A 22,029-nucleotide genomic window follows, 5' to 3' on the forward strand; every position below is an offset into this window, starting at 1 on the left:
CAAAACAAGGGCTTCATAAAACATAATGATAACCACATATAAATGGTGATGGAGGTAAGTTTCTCCTTTTTTTGTGGTTAAAGTCTTTTATCCTTAATTTTTCTTTTTTGTTGTTGTTGTTCAAGTCTTTTGGTTTCTCTTATTTTCTAAAATAACACGGAAGTAATGATTACAAAGACACTATTTGTACAACCCTACAATCCCAGGAAGATCTACAGTTTGCATAGGTGGGTACAGCAAGTTGCTAACTGGACCTGCCATTGAAATAGTCACCACAATAAACAAAGAAAATTCCAAGAGTCCTGCATTAGGGAATTGCACTGCCAATGACTAGGTCTACACTTGGTGGTATTGTGAGTGCATGGGTCCAGACTTATGATTCTGACAATTAAGGGAAAAGGAATTTTCTTTATGCTCTGTGTATTTGTGTATGTGTGTGGCATGGGTGGGTTGGGCGTGGGGTGGGTAGCGAGGAGGAGATGAAAGGTGCCTGAAGTAAAAAGGATGCACAGGACCCTTTGATTTTAGTCCCTAAAAATTGGCTTCATAACCTTTCACAGGCCACATCCCTTTTATGGGCTCTAGTTTCCCTTTAAAACATAAAAGGTTTGTGTTGGAAGGGAAAAGGAGTATTTAAAGCCACAAAGCCGACTTATATTACCGAAGGAGAGAATGCAGATAGAGAGGGAGAGGAGATGTCAAGATGGCTGGCTGACATCTGGGCCTGTCCAACATTGAGAAATTTGGGAGGGGAGCCAGCAAAGGGGCCTGGGAGCAGCAGTTCCGGACAAAAAGGAGAACGTGACATCCAGAGAGCCAAGAGAAAAAGTGGCTGAAGGAGTGCTCAGCACTGGCATCTCAGCTGAATGCTGCAGCAGGCTCAGTGGCCACAAACAACAGGGAGCTGGTGGAGGCCTTGACGAGGACCATTTCAACAAACTGATGGGCTTAAAATCCAGAAGAAAGTTTGTTTAAACAGTTAATGAACAAATCATTTTGACGCCTTTTATAAACCACACAAGCTTATTCCAAACCCGTTACTGGCCTAATTGACTGAAGTCCCTTTCCGACCTGATCCTCAGAGATTCTAAGGGACTTGGCCTATCCACGACTCTTCCTCTTGCTTCTCACCTCCCAAGATTGCCCTCAGGATGTGAAAGTGCTTTCAAACAAAGATGCCCAACAAAGAAGCTGGGCAAATGTGCAAGAATTAGTTTGTATTAATCTATTACTGTATTTCACCTTGCACTCTCCTTCGTGCTTCGTGCTTCGTGCTTCGTTTCCTTCGTGCTCCCTCAATATCCAACTCTTAATAAATTCATGGCTCCCGGTGAGCATTCACCACTTCTGATTCCACGCCTTTAACCCTTCCCGTCCCCGCCCAACTCTCGCTCCCTCCCCTGGCCAAATCTCTAACCCTCAAGGCTAATTCTGAATTCCAAACCGGAAGCAAGAGGGCGGGGCCACGTGACAGGCGATGGATTGCGCCAGTCCGTTCCCGATGCACTATGCGCATGCGCTAGTCCCCCGCGGACCGTTCGTGCTGCCCTCCTAGAAAGGGTGAAGTGGTTGTTTCCGTGACGGACTGAGTACGGGTGCCTGTCAGGCTCTTGCGGAAGTCCATGCGCCATTGGGAGGGCCTGTGCCGCGGCTCTGTGCCCTTGCTGCTGAACGCCTCTTCCTGGGTCATTCCTGGACCGGGAGCCGGGCTGGGGCTCACACGGGGGCTCCCGCGTGGCCGTCTCGGCGCCTGCGTGACCTCCCCGCCGGCGGGATGTGGCGACTACGTCGGGCCGCTGTGGCCTGGTAAGTGCAGGCTCTAATCTGGCCCTGTTAATTCTGGGGCCTCTTGAGAGTGGGGTTGTCTTATCTCTATGTCCAAAATGTGCAGATAACTCTCAGGCCGGGCCGAGCGCAGTTGGAGAATTCCCAGATGTTCTTAAGGACCCAGAATGACAGGAGCCCTGCCTGGGCTGACGTTCGGAGCTGGCTTCAATTCTAGCCCTTGTCTCTGGCCCTATCCAACCCGAAAATTCTGGACGCCTCTCACTTTTGGCCTGTCTCTATTGTCCTTTTGTCTCTGCCCTTTAGGCTCTTGTGTCCTCAGTGTTCTGTCTGTCTCTGGTTACCTTTTTTGCCTTTTTTCTGTCCTCTCCATGCCAGGTTTGGCTCTGTCCATGAGTCACCTCTCTCCACATTTCTCCTAACTCTCGCTGTCTTCTTTTTCTTCCATTTTCACGCCATGCGTACATTGCATCTTCAGGTACCTGGGCTCTTCTGTCGGGTAAAGGGGCGTCCGTCTCTTTCCCTAGCCCGCTGATAGGAGTCAGAACTAGAGCAGTGACGCACACGGTGTCAGAGGTGGTGATTCGAGATGCCCTTTCAATAGCAGCTTTTTTCAGTGTGTAGAGAGGGAGACTTGCTTTTTGATGCAAGGTGGTGAACGTGGCACCACCGTTCAATCATTGTTGCCCTGGGCTAGTTTAATTCTAAAAAGAAAATCATAGAAATCTTTTCATTTCTGTGGGTTACTATATGCATTGTAATGAGTTTAAATTGGATTTTATAGGAAATTTTGTTCTAATATCCTTAGATACCTTCAAGCTTAGCTCATTGTTGAAGGCATTTGGTAGGAAGTAATATGCATCAAGCAAAATTGGAAAAACGTGGTTTTCCTGAATTAACTTCTAAACACTTGTCTTGAATTTTTTCCAGACCTTTTTAAGTGTTGTAGATAATTTATCGTGTTTATAAGGAATGGAATGTATTTGTTAGTTTTGTTTTGTTTTGTTTTGTTTTGAGCCGGAGTCTCGCTCTGTCGTCCAGGCTGGAGTGCAGTGGCGCGATCTCCGCTCACTGCAACCTCCACCTCCCGGGTTCAAGCAATTCTCCTGTCTCCGCCTCCCTAGTACCTGGGATTACAGGCGCCCATTACCACGCTTGGCTAATTTTTGTATTTTTAGTAGAGACAGAGTTTCACCATTTTGGCCAGGCTGGTCTGGAACTCCTGACCTCATGTGATCCACCCTCCTCGGCCTCCCGAAGTGCTGGGATTACAGCCGTGAGCCACCGCGCCCGGCCCAATTTGTTTTATATACTGGAGTCCAAAATGCAGAACTAGACGAGATACAATAGTTAACGGTGTTAGTTAATTAGAATTATTGCATAGGTATTTTTAATCTCACGGAATTTTAGTCTTTGAGTAAGTTCACAGCCCTTGGTATTAAAGTAAGTTATTTACAACCTTTGCATTTCTACTTCTCAATATTTAGTGGGGAAACGTATCTGATTTTCTTTAAATAAAAAGAGAAAAGACTGCAGAAGACAGCATTCTCTGTTGGAGCAATTAAGATGTATAGGAAGAACTACAAAGATGGAGTTTTAAAACAAACTGATTTGTAAGTGGTATTTATTTAATTGGATGTCATTGGGCTAAATTATTTCTAAAGTTACCATGGATACTATTGAGTCATGGCTTAAAAATGTCTCCTGGTGACGGCACAGTTTAGCTACCTAAAGAAGTAGAGATGTGGGAAGCCAGAAGCCCCAAACTCTGGAATCTGTCTTTTGCTCTAGTTCCTTTGCATGTTGTGAAAGAATACAGTTAAATTCCTGCTCCCTAACAGATGAGAGCATAAGCATTTTTTTGACATACATATATAAATGCGTGCTCATGGACATGTGAAAAGATCAATACTAACATTTATTTGGGTGCAATAAATAATTTGTGTAAAATTATTTTTAAAAGAATTACATATCAGGAAATGATATGTTGATTAAAAGTGATGGTCATTGAACAAGAGAGTAGTTGATTTCTAGGGGAAACCTATTTTGCATCATATTTGATTTTTAGTTTTGACTGAATATTGAAGTCTATATTCAAAATTCTTTTCCTTTAGAACTGTAAAGGCATTGCTACATTTTCTTCTAATATAAGTGTTTGGTGCTGCTGAGAATTCTCATGACAATCTATTTTTTTCGTCTTCATGATTATCTTGTTTTTCCCTTCACGGAACCTCTTAGGGTCTTTATCCGTTATCCTAAATTTCTCAAGGCTTGGACCAGATGTGGGTTTGGTTTTCTTTTCTTTTGCTACTCACGTGACTTGGCTCACTCAGTGGGCCTTTCCCTTTATCTTTCTTCATTTCTGAGAAGTTTTTTTCTCTTATTTTTTTATTTTCTTCCTTTCATTTTTCCTGTTCTTTTTCTTTCTAGACATCTCTTAGGTGGATAGTGGTCCTCTTAGATTGATCTGTTATGTCCGTGATTTCCAAAATAAGACCTTTACTCATCGTCTGTTAAAAGGAAAAGCATACATGTACCCTATGTATGTATGCACACTTTTTTATTTTTAAATTATATATGTATCTGTACCAATTATTTACATTGTAAGTCAACCCTAACATAATCTTAAAGGATAAGATACAAAACATACTGCATCTAGAAACTTCAGTACTTTCTTCCTGAATTCCAGTAGAGCCTGTTGTTCATCCCACGGGATGCCTTCCGCCCCCATCCTCCTGCTCCCTTTGGATACCACATTCCCACATCTCTGCATAACTTAACTTTCCTTTTATGTTTTTCACCTTTTTTCTTTGCTTTTTATGTTCTAGGAAATTTCCTTAATTCATTTTATGGTTTTACTGTTGATTTTTTTTAATACTAGCCATTGCAACTTTATTTATTTATTTATTTATTTATTTATTTATTTATTTATTTAACACAGGGTCTTGCCATCTTGTCCAGGCTGGCCTCGAACTCCTGGGCTCAGGTGATCATCTCACCTTGGCCTCCCAAAATGCCGAGATTACAGGCGTGAGCCACCACATTAGGTGGCAACTTAAATTTTTTATTTTTATTTTTCCTTTTAGAGGGCACCTAGCACTGAGTATTGCAACTTTCATTTCCATGAACTTTTAAAAACATTTGTTAAACTCTTAAAGACATGTTTAATTCTGTACACTTTCTATTGTTCTTTGATTGCTGTTTTTGAATAACAACAAGGAGTATGCGTTGGCATTTTGATGGTATCTTAATAGTCACAATAATAGTTCCCTTGGCATGCTGTATACCCTCAAGTCTTAAATGTTTTGTATGCAGCTATACATTGACAGTGGAATGGTCTTGCTCCAACTGGATCAGCAAGAACATAAAGAATCATTTAGCTGGTACAAAGCTGTGACTTGTGAATTCCCTGTTAACACCAAAGAGACGTGTGAGACTCCATAGTGAAACTAAAGATGACTTGTGAGTTCCACACTGAGACCAAATAAGTCTTTATGATGGTGACAGAGAGTGGTGTCAATGGCTAAAGTTTTGGTCATTCTCTCTAAATTGAGGTGCTGACCAAAATGGGGAACTTAACTATATTAGACATAATTTTGAGAAACATGAGTATGTAGATGGTAATGGAGGAAATGGGTGTAGATGAGATTGCCTAGGGAGAGTGAGAAGTACGTTAGGTCTAAGCCCTGATGAGTTCCCAACGTTTCCAAGGTAGTTGAGGATACTGAAAATGAGTGGCCAGTGAGATAGAGGTAAAACTGGAGACTGCCCAAGGAAGAGGAAGTTTCCACAGTGAGGAGGTGTCAGCGTTGTCAGGAATTGCTGAGAGGTTAGATGAAACGAGAATTGAGCAAAATGGCCATTGGAAGCCTGCGGTGCCCTCAGTAAGAGCTGTTTCACTGAAGTGATAGAAATGGAAATCAGGCTGGGCACAGTGGCTCACTCCTGTAAATCCAGCACTTTGGGAGGCCAAGGTGGACGGATCACCTGAGGTCAGGAGTTCGAGACCAGCCTGGCCAACGTGGTGAAACTCTGTCTCTACTAAAAATACAAAAATTAGTCGGGTGTGGTGACGGACGCCTGTAATCCCAGCTACTCAGGAGGCTGAGGCAGGAGAATCGCTTGAGCCCCGGAGGTGGAGGTTGGAGTGAGCAGAGATTGAGCCATTGCACTCCAGCCTGGGTGACAGAGCAATACTCTGTTTCAAAGAAAAAAAAAAAAAGAAATGGAAATCAGGATGGTTTGGCTTTTATTTTAATAAAATAGCTAGAGCAGGGAAATGGGGTACTTTTTTTCCCCTTTTAAGATGAGAGATAGCCGGGCGTGGTGGCTCACACCTGTAATCCCAGCACTTTGAAAGGGAGGATCGCTTGAGCTCAGGAGTTTGATACCAGCCTGGGCAACATAGCAAGACCTTGTCTCTACTAAAATTAAAAAAAAAAATTAACTGGGCATGCTGGCACACACCTCTAGTCCCAGCTATGTGTGAGGCTGAGGCAGGAGGATCACACTTAGCCCAGATAGTCGGGGCTGCAGTGAGCCCTGATAATGCCATTGCACTCCGGCTTGGGCAACAGAGCAAGACTTTATCTCAAAAATAAATAAATAAATAAATACCCTGTCTCACAAATAAATAATAAAGATGAGAGGAGAGATTTGACTTAAGATTCCTCAGGCCGGGCGCGGTGGCTCACGCCTGTAATCCCAGCACTTTGGGAGGCCGAGACGGGCGGATCACGAGGTCAGGAGATCGAGACCATCCTGGCTAACACGGTGAAACCCCGTCTCTACTAAAAAATACAAAAAACTAGCCAGGCGAGGTGGCGGGCGCCTATAGTCCCAGCTACTCGGGAGGCTGAGGCAGGAGAATGGCGTGAACCCGGGAGGTGGAGCTTGCAGTGAGCTGAGATCCGGCCGCTGCACTCCAGCCTGGGTGACAGAGCGAGACTCCGTCTCAAAAAAAAAAAAAAAGATTCCTCAAAGGGCAGGAGGAAAGAGAATTCCAAACAGCGATTCACCTTTAATGGGAGGAAGATCGCTTAATTTTATGGGTAGAAGAGGATTGGTGGAGATACAGTATGTGAACAGCTTTTATATGAGGAAGTTGAACATGTGTCATTGTAATAAGTTCCATTCTCTGTGAAGTAGAGGACAAGGTCATCTACTGAGAGTTGGGGGAGATCAAGAGAGATAAGGGGAGATCAGAAGAGCTTGGAGAACAAGAAATACTCCTAGCAGAGAATGGAAGAATGAATTGCTAAGAGAGATGAAGTAGGATTGTTAAGTAATTTTGAGGGCCTTGTTGAGATGTGCTCGCAGTTGGGTGTGATTTTTCTCCAGCAGTGCTTTATTTCCCTGGGTACAGGCATAGAGAAAAACAATAAGGCTCATGTAGGGTTTGTATTTTGTTGGACAAGTCAAACACAAAAATCAGAGGACAAGGGAGTTTAGAATATTTGCAAAAGAGTTATTGAAATGATGAACCATATAATCTAAGGTGGATAAGTGGGTGAATAGATAAGGAGCATGTCAATAGGTAAGGAGAGGAAAGAAATATCAGATTATTGATTGTTGACAATGACTCTCTAATACAGCTATTATGCCATCTTAACTGATTAAGAAACTAAGGCTTTAGGAAATTCATAATTTGCCCTAACTGCACAGCTAGTAAGCAGTGAAAATGTGATTGGAACCAGAGTTCTTCTGACTCAGTAGACTAAATGGATGTAAGGATGTAGTTGAAAGCAGGGTGAGCTAAATGTTGTGGAACCATGAGCTCTTTCTCTGGTTGATATGCCTGTCTGTAAGTGATAACATGGGTCACACTGGATAAACCCTTGTGATGATTAGTGACTTTCGTTTGTCCTTCCTCCTATGCCTAGTCTGCCATTCCCATATCCTTTCCTTTTCCCTTTTCCTTTCTCATTGCTGCCACCTAATTTTAGGCTCTTCCCCTTACATCTGGGTAACTGAAATAAGATCACCTTTTTGTTCCCCTTCTGATCCACTTTGACCTAACATTATCTTTACTATTTTCTTTAAATTACTGTTTCGTTAGTCTTATTCTACTCAGGAACTCTCTGTAGTTCCCCATTGCCTACAAAACAAAGTTGAGCCTCAGCCTTGTATTCAATGACTGTTCAATTGGATATTCAGTCCAGTTTTACTCCTCCTATGAGCCTTCTATGCCAGCTCCTTGGGTCTTTTGCCCTTTCATTGTCTTATCTCTGTGCTCTTCTTTCTCTTTTTTATTTTATTTTATTTTTTTACATTTTTGGTTTTCTTTTTTGTTTCTTTTTTTTGTTTTGTTTATTAAACCTCCATCACACTTCATCCTATAGAGTTTTGAACCAGAGCATGGTGCATTATCATTCGGGGGCTCTGGAGGAAGTGGCAGGGAATCCAAAATGTCACCTTCGCTTCTTATCTGGGGCCACATATATTTCTGCATCTGCTGCTTCCCACACTCTTGCCCACAAGTGTTGCTTGTGGAAATAATTTGAGATTTACTGTCTGGCTGACCCTAGTTTCAATCTCTTTTCCACCATTTGCTAGTCATTCTACCTTAGGCAAAATATAGTATTCAAAGAAAACTTCGGACAAGTTAAATTTGACGGAGTTTAATTGAGCAAAGAAAAGAAATGATTCCCAAATTGGGCAGTCTCCAGAATCACTGCAGATTCAGAAAGACTCCAGGGGTGCCTCATGGTCAGAACAAATTTATAGACAGAAAAGGTAAAGGGACATACAGGAATCGAAATTGAGACATAGAAACAGTGAGATTGGTTACAGCTCGGTGTTGACCGTATTTGAACGCAGTTTGAACACTTAGCGGTCTATGAGTGGTTGAAGTATGGTTACTGGGATTGGCCAACACTCAGCTGTTACTACAGATGCATACTATGCAGTTAGGTTTTCAGTTTTGTCTTCCTATTAAGCTAGGTTAGAGTTTGTCCACAAGGATTCAAATATAAAAGTACGGAGTCCTTCTCAGGCCATGTTTAGTTCGCTTTAACAATTCCCCCCTTTTGGTCAGCCCCTCAATTTAGAGAGACTGACCAAAACTTTAGCCATTGACACCACTCTCTGTCACCATCATAAAGACTTACTTGGTCTCAGTGTGGAACTCACAAGTCATCTTTAGTTTCACTATGGAGTCTCACACGTCTTCTTTGGTGTTAATAGGGAATTCACAAGTCGCAGCTTTGTATCAGCTAAATGATTCTTTATGTTCTTGCTGATCCAGTTGGAGCAAGACCATTCCACTGTCAATGTATAGCTGCATACAAAACATTTAAGACTTGAGGGTATACAGTGCGCCAAGGGGTCTATTCTTATGACTGTCAAGAGGATACCATCAAAATGCTTAGGTGTACTCTTTAAGTTCTTAAGAAATGAACTGAACCAAATTAGCCAAGTTAAGGTTCAGACAATATAAGCAGTTCAGCAGCATTAGGGTCTAATTGGTCAGAGTCTTCATGTGGAGTATGATAGTGCTTAAGGATCATAGTGCGCTATAAAGTAGCTTGACTTAAAGAGGTAATCGTTTTCATTGTTACACTGGTAATACAAGTCATAACTTGGAAACCTACTAGAAGAAATATAAAGATTAGAAACCCTTGGAAAACCCAAGTTTGCCATTCATCACTTAGGATGCCTGCAAACCAACTGTTAGTAGCTCCTATAAACATATCATGGGTTTCTTTCTCTTGAGAGATTCCTTTAATGTACTTGGTGGCAGTGTCTAAGGAAACAGCAGTATCAGCCACCTTTTTAATTAAGCTTTCTGTAGTAACAGAATCGGGAGAGATAAGTACAAAATTCAGTTTTGTTAAACACCATATAACATAGGCCTCCAGCTTGAGCAAAAAGAAGATCTAAGACTGTATGATCTAACATTAAGTGTTTTTGTTGAATATGTATGTTGTCATGTCCCTTTCTGAGAGTAGCTTCTACCCATCTGAAACCCTGGGAGGTCTGACTGGCTACAAAATCCAAGATTTTTCCCAATACACAAATTAGCTTTGAATTCCGTACAAACGGTACTTCACTACCACCAAGAGTGAACTCCCAGGAACCCCACTGGAATCTTTCCCCAGTGGAAACTAGCTTATCTTTGTCCATTTCGAGGCTAGTGCTAATTTCATTTTTTGATCATTTTGGCCTCCATTTATAAGAGCTATCATGAGAATTTTCAGGGGAAGCAATTGGAAAGGCAGGAGCAGGCCAGCAAGGAGGCAGAACAGAATATGCAGATTCTCCACAGACCCAATATAGACCCTCGGGTTGGAAAAGGGGGCCACCTAGTTGTATTTGAGCAGGGATCATTCAGGTTTGTTCAACCATAAATCTGTGTAGCTCCTGAATATCATCCAGTAGGAAATTTACTTTTCTGTGGCCCCTTTATAGTGTGTTGTAAGGGTGTATAACCACATCTAGTAAAAAGAGACACTACTGGATTGAATCTGGTTACATTATACAAGCAATATTTCGTACTAACATAAGTAATTCATAGATCTTGAGTGTGTGATGCCTGCAAGCCCAGTATACATTTTGCAGACATCACTTAGATTGGTTTTTTATATTTAGTGTGATCGACTTATCAATTGAAAAAGAGTATTGTTTTTAGTGAGTGTAGGAAAGCAAGTACTAGTGATGTTTAGAGTATCAAGAATAGCTTTCCATTCTTCCCTTGGAGTTTCAGGGTGACTCACTGGGAAGTGTGGAGGGGCACTGGCACCCATGGAATCGTTTCCTGATTTTTTGGAGTTAGCCCAGAAACGCAATAATTACCTTAGAGCGTAAGCTCGAGCTGAAGCCATCCACTGACTATGGTCCCATGGATTTTTATGTAAGGAAAAGGAAAGGATTAGGGCAAAAAATGTGGAAAACAGAAAAAGACATGAGGCTTTCATGGTGGCAGAGAAGTCTTGATCCGTGATCTTGAGAGAGCTACTGCAACTAGGATGCTGTCTGCTTCTGGGGAGAGATTTCCCTGGTCAACTTTTCCTTAAAGTCTCCAACACGTGTACAGTTCCGGGAGTCTGAAGGCACCCTTTTGACCTGTGAGATGTGGACCCATGATTCAAAGCCCTGAAGCGTCACTGCACTCTGGGTAGTGAGAAGAACTTGGTATGGTCCCATCCAACGAGGTTCAAGAGTGATCTTCCTCTGATGTCATTTCCAGAAGGCCCAGTCTCCAGGTTCCAGACCATGGAGTTGATTGTCCTCAGTTGGTGGATGTCAAAACGCTTCCTTTACCTGGTGGAAGTATACTTTGGCATAATACATTAAAGCCTTGCAGTATTTAGTCATATCAGAGTTTAAGAGCAGGAGAAGCATGAGATGCTATTATTAGGGACATGGGCCTCCCAGTGACTATTTCATAAGGAGTCAATTTATATTTTCCAACAGGAGTGAATCTGATTGACATTAAAGACAAAAGGTAGTACCTTTGGCCAAGGCAACTCAGTTGATTTAGTTAACTTGGCCAGTTTCAGTTTTCAGATGCCATTTCTCTTTCAACCTTTCCGAAAGACTGAGGGTTATAAGGACAATGGTAATGCCACTGTGTCAGTAACACCTTATTTAACTGCTTTATAACTTGCCCAGTAAAATGAGTTCCTCTATCACTGGAGATTTTTAGAGGGATCCCCCATAAAGGAAAAACATTTTCTTGATAATTTCTTAGCTGTGGTCACAGCATCAGCTTTCCTACATGGGAAGGCCTTTATCCAGGCAGAAAACATGCAAACTATTACAAGAACATACTGATACCCCATTGAGGGTGGTAACTGAATGAAGTCCATCTGTAAATGTTCAAATGGTCCATCAGGTGGGGGAAGTATACTACCTCAAGTTTTTCCAGGATTATGAGTTTGACAAGTCAAACATTGATTATAAACCATTTTAGCAATTTTGGAACAGTCACCCCACCAGTACTTTTTCATAATTTGGATCATTCTGTCTGTTCCATGATGAGCTGTGGGGTGCAGAGCTTTCAGTAATGGAAGATTCAAGGAGGACCAGGTGGCCGTCCGGGCCCTCTGTGAGTCCTCCCTTCACGTTAAAGTTACATCCTTTTAGATACCAATTTTGTTTTTCCAAATCAGATGCATTGCACTGTTCATTAGGTCATCATAAGGAATTTGGCTTAATCTTATGGAGTTCATTCAGATTGCATATCTTGATGGTTTCAGCACTAGCTGATTTAGCATAAAAATCTGCTAAAGCATTTCCCTGATATTTGGGTTCATTTCTACAAGTATGAGCTTCAATCTTAATAACAGCAATCTGCATTCATAACGGGATAGCAGAAAGGAGCTCATCTGTTTGGAGTCCATCATTGATAGGGATCCCACTAGAGGTGAGAAACCTTCGTAGTTTCCATATCGTACCAAAATCACATACTACTCCAAAAGCGTATCTACTTTCCATAAATTTTTACTGACTTGTCCTTAGCTATATGACATGTTCAGGTAAGGGCAGAAAGCTCTACAGGTTGGGCTGACTTGAATTAAGAGTTCCCTTCTCTATTAACTCATTTTTGGTAGTAATAGCATATCTTGCCTGATTTTTTTTTTTTCCTGAGTTTTTGTCATAGGACCCATCAACAAAAAATAGTAATTTCAGGATTATCCAGTGGCGTATCTTGTATATCAACACGAGGGACCACTATTTCTGACACTACACTTATACAATTGTGGTCTTCACCATCATCAGGCAGAGATAACAGAGTGTCTGGGTTAAGTAGATTACAGCCTTTTAGATGAAGATTAGAAGGAGATAGGAGAAGTAATTCATAAGATGTTAGTCTACTTGCTGAAAAATTCGGGGTTTGATTGGAATTTAATAGACTTTCCACAGCATCTGGGACTTGCAAATTAAGTTCATTTTGTGAAACCAGATCTGATGAAGCTTCTACCAGCTTGGTGGCTGTGGCTACTGCTTTTAAACAATTAGGATATGCCTTAGAGACTGGGCCTAATTGCAGGCTGTCGTATGCAGTGGTCCTATGTTTAGCACCGTGTTCATGAGTAAGGACTCCTAATGCCTAATGGTAACACTCATGAACAAAGTGAAAGGTTTAGTGTAATTTGGAAGTCCTAAATCTGGGGGGCTGTTGTAAGGCCAACTTCATTTGGCTAAAAGTCTGCTTATGACAATCTTCCCAAAATAAAGGCTCTGGTACAGCATTTTTAGTGAGCTCATACAGTGGTGAAGCTATTTAGGAAAGAATTTGGAACCCAGGATCTGCAATATCCTGCAAGCCTAAGAAATGCTTTTGTCTTTTGGTTGCAGGTTGAGGAAAACTTTAAAAAGTTTTTATCCTCTCAGGTGAGAGGGAAATCCCTTCAGCAGCCAAGTCATGTCCCAAATAGTGGACTTTTTCTTTTGAAAATTGAAGTTTTGGCCGGGCGTGGTGGCTCACGTCTGTTATCCCAGCACTTTGGGAGGCTGAGGCGGGCAGATCACCTGAGGTCGGGAGTTCAAGGGCAGCCTGACCAACATGGAGAAACCTTGTCTCTACTAAAAATACAAACTTAGTTAGCCAGGTGTGGCGGCACATGCCTGTAATCCCAGCTACTTGGGAGGTGGAGGCAGGAAAATCGCTTGAACCCAGGAGGTGGAGGTTGAGGTGAACCAAGATCGCACCATTGCACTCCAGCCTGGGCAACAAGAGCGAAACTCCTCCTCAAAAAAAAAAAAAAAAAAAGGAAAAAAAGAAAACAAAGAAAGAAAGAAAAGAAAAGAAAATTGAAGTTTTTCCGTTGAAGCCTTGTGACCTTTATATCCAAGTTGCTGTAAAAGGTAAACGGAGTCAATTGCCGAGCACTGCTTAATAGGAGAGCATAACAATAAGTTATCTACATACTTAATGAGAGTAGAATTTTGAGGAAACTATAGTGTCATTAGGTCCTGATGCAGTGCCTGGGGAAAATATGAAGGGGCTTGTGGTATTACATTCCAGGGGTATTGCTGATTTTTTCCAAGTAAAGGCAAACAAATACTGACTTTCTTTAAGGAATGCTTAAGAAGGCTGAGCCAAGATCTAGGACTGTGGACAACTTGGAATCAGTGGGTACATTAGGTTATAAAGTATTAGGATTTGGGACTACAGAAAATCTTGGTATTACAATTTTATTTATTGCCTATAAATCTGGTACAAATCTCCAGCCTCATCTATTTGGTTTTTTAACTGGTAGGATTGGAGTGTTACAGGGGCTGGTACATGGAATTATGAGTCCTTGTTTAATTAAATCTTCTACAATTGGTGAGAGCCCTTGAATTGCTTCAGGTTTTAGTGGATATTGGGGTAATTAGGCAAAGGTTAAGAATGATCTATTTGTACTTTTATAGGTTCTACACTTTTAATTCTTTCTATATCAGTTGGGGAAGAGGCCCATAAACATTTAGGTGTTTTCAAAAGATCAGGGATATTACAGGCTTGAGTTTCAATCTTATCAATTTCTGCCTGTAAACAGCATAACAATTCTGGTTCAGGAGAATCAGGAAACTCTTAAGATTATTTCTCTTTCTGAGGAAAATTTTATATGCCCTTTTAGCTTTGAAAGTAAATCTTGCCCTAACAAGTTTACTGGAGCAGTATCACATAGTAAAAAAGTGTGGTTTTCTGAAATGGGGCCCAGAGTTACTTGGATGGGTTCAGATATGGGGGCCTCTTCAACTGGGTTTGAAACCCCTACCACAGAAATGACCTTTTTGCTCGTTTGGGATTTGTTGGCTTATTAAAGTGGGATTTATGGTAGCTAGAGTAGCCCTGGTATCCATGAGGACTGTACACGACTCCCTATGTCTTTTAACCTCTGTTTCCTCATGTTCCTTTGCAGGTATTACGGGGAGCAATCCACCAGAGTCCCTTGGAGCCTCCTTAAAGTTGATTATTGTCAGGAGGACTAAGGTCTCCTGGGCTCCCTCTAGTGGTAGAACAGTTTGGCCTGGAGGGAGGTTTATCCGCGGACAATCCCTTTTCCAGCCCCGGTTGTTTGCAATACGGGCAGACATCTTGGGGTAAATAACTTCTTGTTCCAGGACTTCTTGATTGTGATTTAAAATGAGGACAAGATGGTCCCTTTGGTCCCGGTCCCTGTAACTGTTCTAAATGAAGGGGCATAAGCTTGTTAGCTTTTTGAGTTTTTTCTTGCCCTAGAGTCCTCTCAAAATGTCCGGCTAGGCTGGGCACGATGGCTCACGCCTGTAATCGCAGCACTTTGGGAGGCCGAGGTGGGCAGATCACGAGGTCAGGAGATCAGGACCATCCTGGCTAACACGGTGAAACCCGGACTCTACTACAAATACGAAAAAATCAGCCGGGCGAGGTGGCGGACGCCTGTAGTCCCAGCTACTCGGGAGGCTGAGGCAGGAGAATGGCGTAAACCCGGGAGGCGGAGCTTGTAGTGAGCTGAGATCGGCCACTGCACTCCAGCTGGGCGACAGAGCGAGACTCCATCTCAAAAAAAAAAAAAAGTTCAGCTAAGGCCACCAATTCAGTCACATCTCTAACTTCCCATTGCAATTTATGTTTTTTAATTAAACTGCTACTGGAGTCCATTTATAAATAAAGCAGTTAATGCTGTTTCAGCCCCTGCAGGGAATACTCCTTGCTGTACTTTGAGTTCACAATGCTTCACAAACAATAAGTGAGTTCTGTAACCTGAAACTGGTTCCTCCTTTTTTGTTTTGTTTGTTTGTTTGCTTACAAGATTGTATGATGGACCAATTTTTTGTGGAAAAATTTTAGGAACTGAATGAAAAGATTTTCAGCAGTTTTTCTAGGTACTTTTGGTCCTTCTCGTGAGGAGCTTTTGGAGGGGCCTCTAATATCATCCTCCTCAGGTTTGTCCCGTTCTGCTGCTACCATCCGTTTCCGACCTTCACCAGCCCCCAATATCATGTGAATAAATTGGTAAATTCAGGAAGTCCTGGATCGTAAGCTGCTATTAGCATTCTAAATTCCTCAGTAAATTTTTGAGGCTTTTCCCTTGGACCAGGGAAGTCCTTCACAATGGGGCTAAGCTCAGTTTTAGACTATGGAGTGAAAGTAGTTACAGCAGGTGAGGCCTGACTGATCAGAAGGTCTCACTTTGTAAGGCGTCTCTCTAACTTCCTTTTTTTTTTAAATCATCTTCAGGGTAAAAGTGTAATTTAACAAAAAGATTAGTGGACTCAGAATATGTGGGTAGAGACGGACAAAGAGAAGAAACAATCGAGGTTAGGTCAGTCAGAGTACAGTCCTCTTTCTTCATCTCCTTGGTCTATTGCTTAAGCTTTTCATTTGCTTTTTGCAAAGAATCTTATAAGGAGGCAATTTTTGATTCACTTAGTCTTTTAGAGGCCTTTGCATATCCATGAAAGAATACATCCCACTAGATTTGTGGGGGCTTTGATCCCCCTTTTTCTGATATGCCTTGCAAACAAAACAATTTTATCCCAATTAAAACTTCTCCATTGTGGCCATCTTAATTCTAAGTTTTCTTTAGTGAGGTTAACCCATTTTTTCTAAAAATGCACACATTCTGGGCCCGTAATTTTTATACATAAAATTAGCTGGAGTCCCTGAAGATGGAGTCCCAGACTCCTTGGATTGAGACGATCCCATTATTAAATAAGGTACCTATCAGAGGTCTGAGGCCTCTAACTTAATCCAATCCAGTTACTTATCCAATCCAATTTGGTCTTGGATCCAGTCCAGGCTAAGTATTGCTCAAGTAAACTCAGAGAGCTCAAAACACAAGTTACTGGCACTCGGAATCCGAGAGAAAACTCACCCATGACCTCCAGTTACATTCAAGAGACCAGTGAGTGCAGTGGGCTCAGCAGGTACCTCACGTGGTCACCTGGTGTTCCTGGGGGTTGCCGGAGTTTTTCTTCAAATCACACTTCTGACACCAGATCTGTTAAAAGAAAACTTCAGACAAGTTAACTTTGATGGAGTTTAATTGAGCAAAGAAAAGAAACACTTTGCAAATCAGGCAGCCTCCAGAATTGAATGCCGTTTGAACACAGCAGTCTATTAGTGCTTGAAGTATGGCCACTGGGATTGACCAACACTCGGCTATTATTGCAGATGTATACTACTCAGTTAGGTGTTCAGTTTTGTCTGCCTATTATGCTAGATTATGTTTCATCCACTAGGACTCAAATATAGAAGTATGGAGTCCCTCTCAGGCCATATTTAGTTTGCTTTAACAATACTTAAAGAAAAAATTGTAAAATAAGGGTACTTACCTTACTGGATGCTTCTGAGACTTAATATTTACATAGTTACACTGTAGTGAAAACAGCTAGCGTAATGTCTGGTATGTATAGGAACACAAGAGATACTGCTTTCCCCATACCATTCTTCTTTACAGCATTGCTTCTGTTTTCCTTGATTCCTTTTTTTTTTTTTTTTTTGAAGATGGAGTCTCACTCTGTTGCCCAAGCTGGAGTGCAGTGGTGCGATCTCAGCTCACTGCAACCTCCGCCTCCTGGATTCAAGCAATTCTCCTGCCTCAGCCTCCTGAGTAGTTGAGATTACAGGCACACGCCACCACACCCAGCTAATTTTTGTATTTTTAGTAGAGACGGAGTTTCACCATGTCCAGGTTGGTCTCAAACTCCTGACCTCAGGTGATCCGCCCACCTTGACCTCCCAAAGTGCTGGGATTACATGTGTGAGCCACCATGCCCAGCTTCCTTTTTCTTAAGAAGTTTCCAGTCCCATGTATTTAAAGGAATTAATATTTTTTAACTACTTAGAATCAAGACTGGCCCTGATTATTAGTAAGCAACTAATAGTAAGCAAGCAACTATATATGCAACTATGAGCATATGTTAAGATATGGTTGTTGGTAACCTTTCATTCTCTTCAGGAAGAAGAGGGTGGAACTCTACAGTGAACGTGTACATTTAAATTCTATTCTCTTTGGGGCTTTTTTGCTACTTTCATTTTTCTGGGGATCCAGGTGCTTGAGTTGGGATTGATTAACTTCCTTAATTTCCACCCCTGTGCTGTCAGGATCAGGAGACATAGATGAAGGTGTTCTAAACTGCTAGAAATTTTGTTTTTGAAAGCAAAAGTTTGCATGCATTTTTTTTTTTCAACTTTTACTTACAGTGAATAGTTAATAAAATAAGTCCCTGCCTTTTCTCTCTTTGGTTTCAATTCCTGAGACCAGGATCATAGCCCACATATTAGAGTGAAGTCCCACTGCTTTGGTTTGAATCCTGCCTTTATTTCTTATGTCAGTGTGACTTTGGGCAAGTTATTTAAGTCTTTGCACCACATTTTCCTCATAAAATGCAGATAATACTAGTACTTTCTACATAGGATTATTAGCAGGATTAACTGAGATAGCGCATGCTGTAACCATGTCTGGCACATAGTCAATGATTAGTGAATGTGAACTATTGTGTGACATTGTGGTTAGTCAGCTATGGGAGTGTGTGTGTTTCCTTTAGTATATTGCTCTTTTCATGTGGTTTCCTTTGTACTGTTACCCTATCTGATCTTTCTTCCATATTCATTTTTCTTTCAGTGAGGTCTGCCAGTCTTTAGTGAAACACAGCTCTGGAATAAAAGGAAGTTTACCACTACAAAAACTGCATCTGGTTTCACGAAGTATTTATCATTCACATCATCCTACATTAAAGCTCCAACGACCTCAATTAAGGACATCATTTCAGCAGTTCTCTTCTCTGACAAACCTTCCTTTACGTAAACTGAAATTCTCTCCAATTAAATATGGCTACCAGCCTCGCAGGAATTTTTGGCCAGCAAGATTAGCTACGAGACTCTTAAAACTTCGCTATCTCATACTAGGATCTGCTGTTGGAGGTGGCTACACAGCCAAAAAGGTGAACTTAACATTCCTGCTGGTTTTCCAATTATTGTATCATGATTAAGTTTCTATAGCATAAATCATTTTTCTTTTGTATAGTGGAATACAATTGGGTGTTTAAACATTTATTTTGTGTCTCTGCCATGGACTAGATTGTTTTAATGATGCTAATAGGAAGATGCCTTTAGAATCTTACCTATAATTATAGGAAATTAAAATGGCCTAGTGGAAGGAGCACAGGGCTGGGAGTAGGAACACCTAGGTCTGATTGTGAGCTTTGACGTTTAGTAGCACAGATGCGAAAGTCAGGTGACATTCTCACATAAGCCCTTCTTGGCAGCTCTGGGACCAGAAGCAAGGCATCCTATCTCCCAGTCTGTCTTCCTTCTACCCCACGGTACTGTTTAGAGCAAAATTATGAAACCTGTTTGAAATAGAAGTATATTCTGAATTTTTACATTTCCCATATTTAACAGAGGAGTGTTTACATGTTTTATGTGCTTGTTTGCTGAGGCCACTTAAATTTGTTTCTTAAAAGTTTTGAACATAATACATTGTTCTTAGTAGATTAATGTGTTTTTATTAAATAATTTTTCTTTACGTGTTTATTTGGCATGCAGAGCATTTGATTGACACACTTTTCTTATCTTTTAGACTTTTGATCAGTGGAAAGATATGATACCGGACCTTAGTGAATATAAATGGATTGTGCCTGACATTGTGTGGGAAATTGATGAGTATATCGATTTTGGTTTGTATCATGAACATTAAAATACTTTTTTTGGTCATCTCTTGAGGAAAGAGAAGTAGTTGTATTGAGATAGTTTCTTAACTTATGAACCTAATATATCACAGTTTTATTTTAATGATATATGTAATATAATATCAATGAAAAAATCTGAACAAAAGAAATACCCAGTAGTCCATCACTTTACCACAGCTGCCACTAGCCATTTGGAGCATTTTCTTTTAATTATACTTATTATATGTGGTTAGTATCTTTTTAACTTATGGATTGATTGAGACAGGGTCTCACTCTTTCACTCAGGCTGAAGTGCGGTCTTGCAGTCATAACTCTCTGCAGCCCTGAACTGGGCTCAAGCCCTCCTTCCGACTCAGCCTCCCTAGTAGCCGGGACTACATGCGTGTGCCACCATGCCTGACTCATTTTTCAATTTCTTGTAGAGATGGGGTCTCGCTGTGTTGCCCAGGCTAGTCTCAAATTCCTTAGCTCAAGGCTCTCACCTAGCCTCCCAAAGTGCTGAGATTACAAGCCTGAGTCACTATGCCTGGCTTAATTTTTTTCTTTTAATTGTTTTCTTTTCATGAACACTACCACAGAGTAAAATTTTAGTTCCCTTTTTAAAAATTATGTAATCATGGTGAATATACACTTTGGTATTTTGTCCTTTGCTATTTAACATATTTTGTCAGCATTTCCATGCTGCCAAGTAGCCTTTCTATTAATAATATCATTTTCTGCGTTATGTAATGTTGCCCAGAGCATATTTATTGTGACCCACCTAACTAGCTCCTTTTGAATAGATACCTTGGTTATCTCTACTTTTTGTAGCCAAGTTATTTAAAAGTCTGTTAGTATCCAGAGTAATTTCTTTTCTTAGTTGGCCACTGCTCTCCCTTTTTCAATAGGTGGATGAGAAAAAAGTATATTGGATAGCTACGATTGCCAGTAATTCATGGTGATCTTTAAGAAATATATTGTCATCAAATTTTTTTTTTAATTTTGTCAGATTTCTTAGTTTAGGTGTATGTGGAGGTGGAATTTTTACTTGCACTTATTCACAGAATTTATAAAGATAAAACTGTTCTATGTTGACGAATGTATTTGCGAAAAAAGCACACTTTCAAATTGTTCTTCTGGGATTAACGAGGAGAGCTTTCAACTTGATGTATTTGCCAGTACCACAGCATAGTGACTGAGAGCCTATATTCTGGAGCTAGACTGCCTGGGCTGGAACCCAGGCTCCTCCACTTTCTTGCTGTGTACCTTAGTTTCTCATCTGCAAATGGGGTTGATAATAGTAGCTGTTTTGTAGGGTTGTCAGGAGGATTAAACAAGTTAATACTTTAGCCCTTTATAAGAATAGTATCTGACATATTTTCTTAGTTTCACACTCTGTATGTTTTGATCTTTTCCAGAGAAAATTAGAAAAGCCCTTCCTAATTCAGAAGACCTTGTAAAGTTAGCACCAGACTTTGACAAGATTGTTGAAAGCCTCAACTTATTGAAGGACTTTTTTACCTCAGGTAAGGAAGGAGCTGTTTGATCCAATTTAAAATTTTAAGAACCATGGAGGAAAAATACATGGATTATTTGTTTATTCCCGTTTTTTTTTTAAACTAAAATATTTAGTACCAATGAAAAACAGGACTTTTTTAAAAAAGATAAACACAAAATTTTGTTATGCGATGGTTTTAATTTTTGTTTAGCCCAGTAAAATGGCAATTCATAAGCACTTAAACATACTTGGCTTTTAGTGAGGGGGAAAAAATATCACTTGTTCTTGACAAGTAGATGAGACTTCCTATGTATTTGCTTTTCATAAGTGGTTGGACCAATTTGGTGGTTTTTAAATAAATTTAAGTATGATAGACCATAATGAGTAGCATTTATTAAGTTTAATCCTGGCATATTTGCCCAATTATTGCCCTATTGTAATATGAAATCTGAGATCTCAGACATCTTTGTTTGCTCATTTCTGTTAAATTTTACATTTGTATTTCCCCTTTTGCTGGTTTTTCACAGGTCACAAATTGGTTAGTGAAGTCATAGGAGCTTCTGACCTACTTCTCTTGTTAGGTGTGTAAACAGACATTTTTGCTGACCTTAACATGCCTTTTAAATGCTTCTAATAAACTAGTTGCAAATAAAATTGCAGACCAAATTTATAATACTGCTTATGCTGAATTTTAAAACCCAGAACTATATTAGGCAAACTCTTTATCCTTTAGGTGGAAATAATAAAATAATTATTTTGTGATAAAACTAAAATTCTTAAATATGTATGTGTATGATAAGATTAAAGCTGTTAAAAGAAAATTTACTTAGCAAAAATATTTTCTTGAAATAGATCTAATTGTTTTTGATAACTGAAATGAAAAGTAATTTTAGTTTGTCTCATCTGCCCTGTCATGGTTGACATTTAAATTTGTTTTCCGGCCGGGCGCGGTGGCTCATGCCTGTAATCCCAGCATTTTGGGAGGCCAGGGCAGGCGGATCATGACCTCAGGAGATTGACACCATCCTGGCCAATACGGTGGAACCTCATCTCTACTAAAAATACAAAAAATTAGCCGGGCGTGGTGGCACGCACCTGTAGTCCTAGCTACTCGGGAGGCTGAGGCAGGAGAATCGCTTGAACCTGGGAGGTGGAGATTG

General features: G+C 40.7%; 1 protein-coding gene across 3 annotated transcripts in view; it reads left to right on the forward strand.

Annotated features, from left to right (window-relative positions):
- Positions 1-1,540: 1,540 nt before the first annotated feature.
- The window catches only part of OPA1 (OPA1, mitochondrial dynamin like GTPase), a 99,920-nt gene continuing 79,431 nt past the window's right edge, over positions 1,541-22,029 (forward strand). Inside the window, exons 1-5 of one of the 3 annotated variants that reach the window (XM_025376130.1) lie at positions 1,541-1,806; positions 18,327-18,645; positions 19,284-19,380; positions 20,790-20,897; positions 21,397-21,450. In XM_025376130.1, coding sequence (XP_025231915.1) covers positions 1,775-1,806; positions 18,327-18,645; positions 19,284-19,380; positions 20,790-20,897; positions 21,397-21,450 — 610 coding nt within the window. In that variant the 5' untranslated portion in view covers positions 1,541-1,774. The remainder of the gene's footprint in view (positions 1,807-18,326; positions 18,646-19,283; positions 19,381-20,789; positions 20,898-21,396; positions 21,451-22,029) is intronic. The other 2 variants (XM_025376132.1, XM_025376131.1) reach the window with 2 other exon arrangements.

Source organism: Theropithecus gelada, chromosome 2 (genome assembly GCF_003255815.1).
Source record: "Theropithecus gelada isolate Dixy chromosome 2, Tgel_1.0, whole genome shotgun sequence".
Lineage (NCBI taxonomy): Eukaryota > Metazoa > Chordata > Mammalia > Primates > Cercopithecidae > Theropithecus > Theropithecus gelada.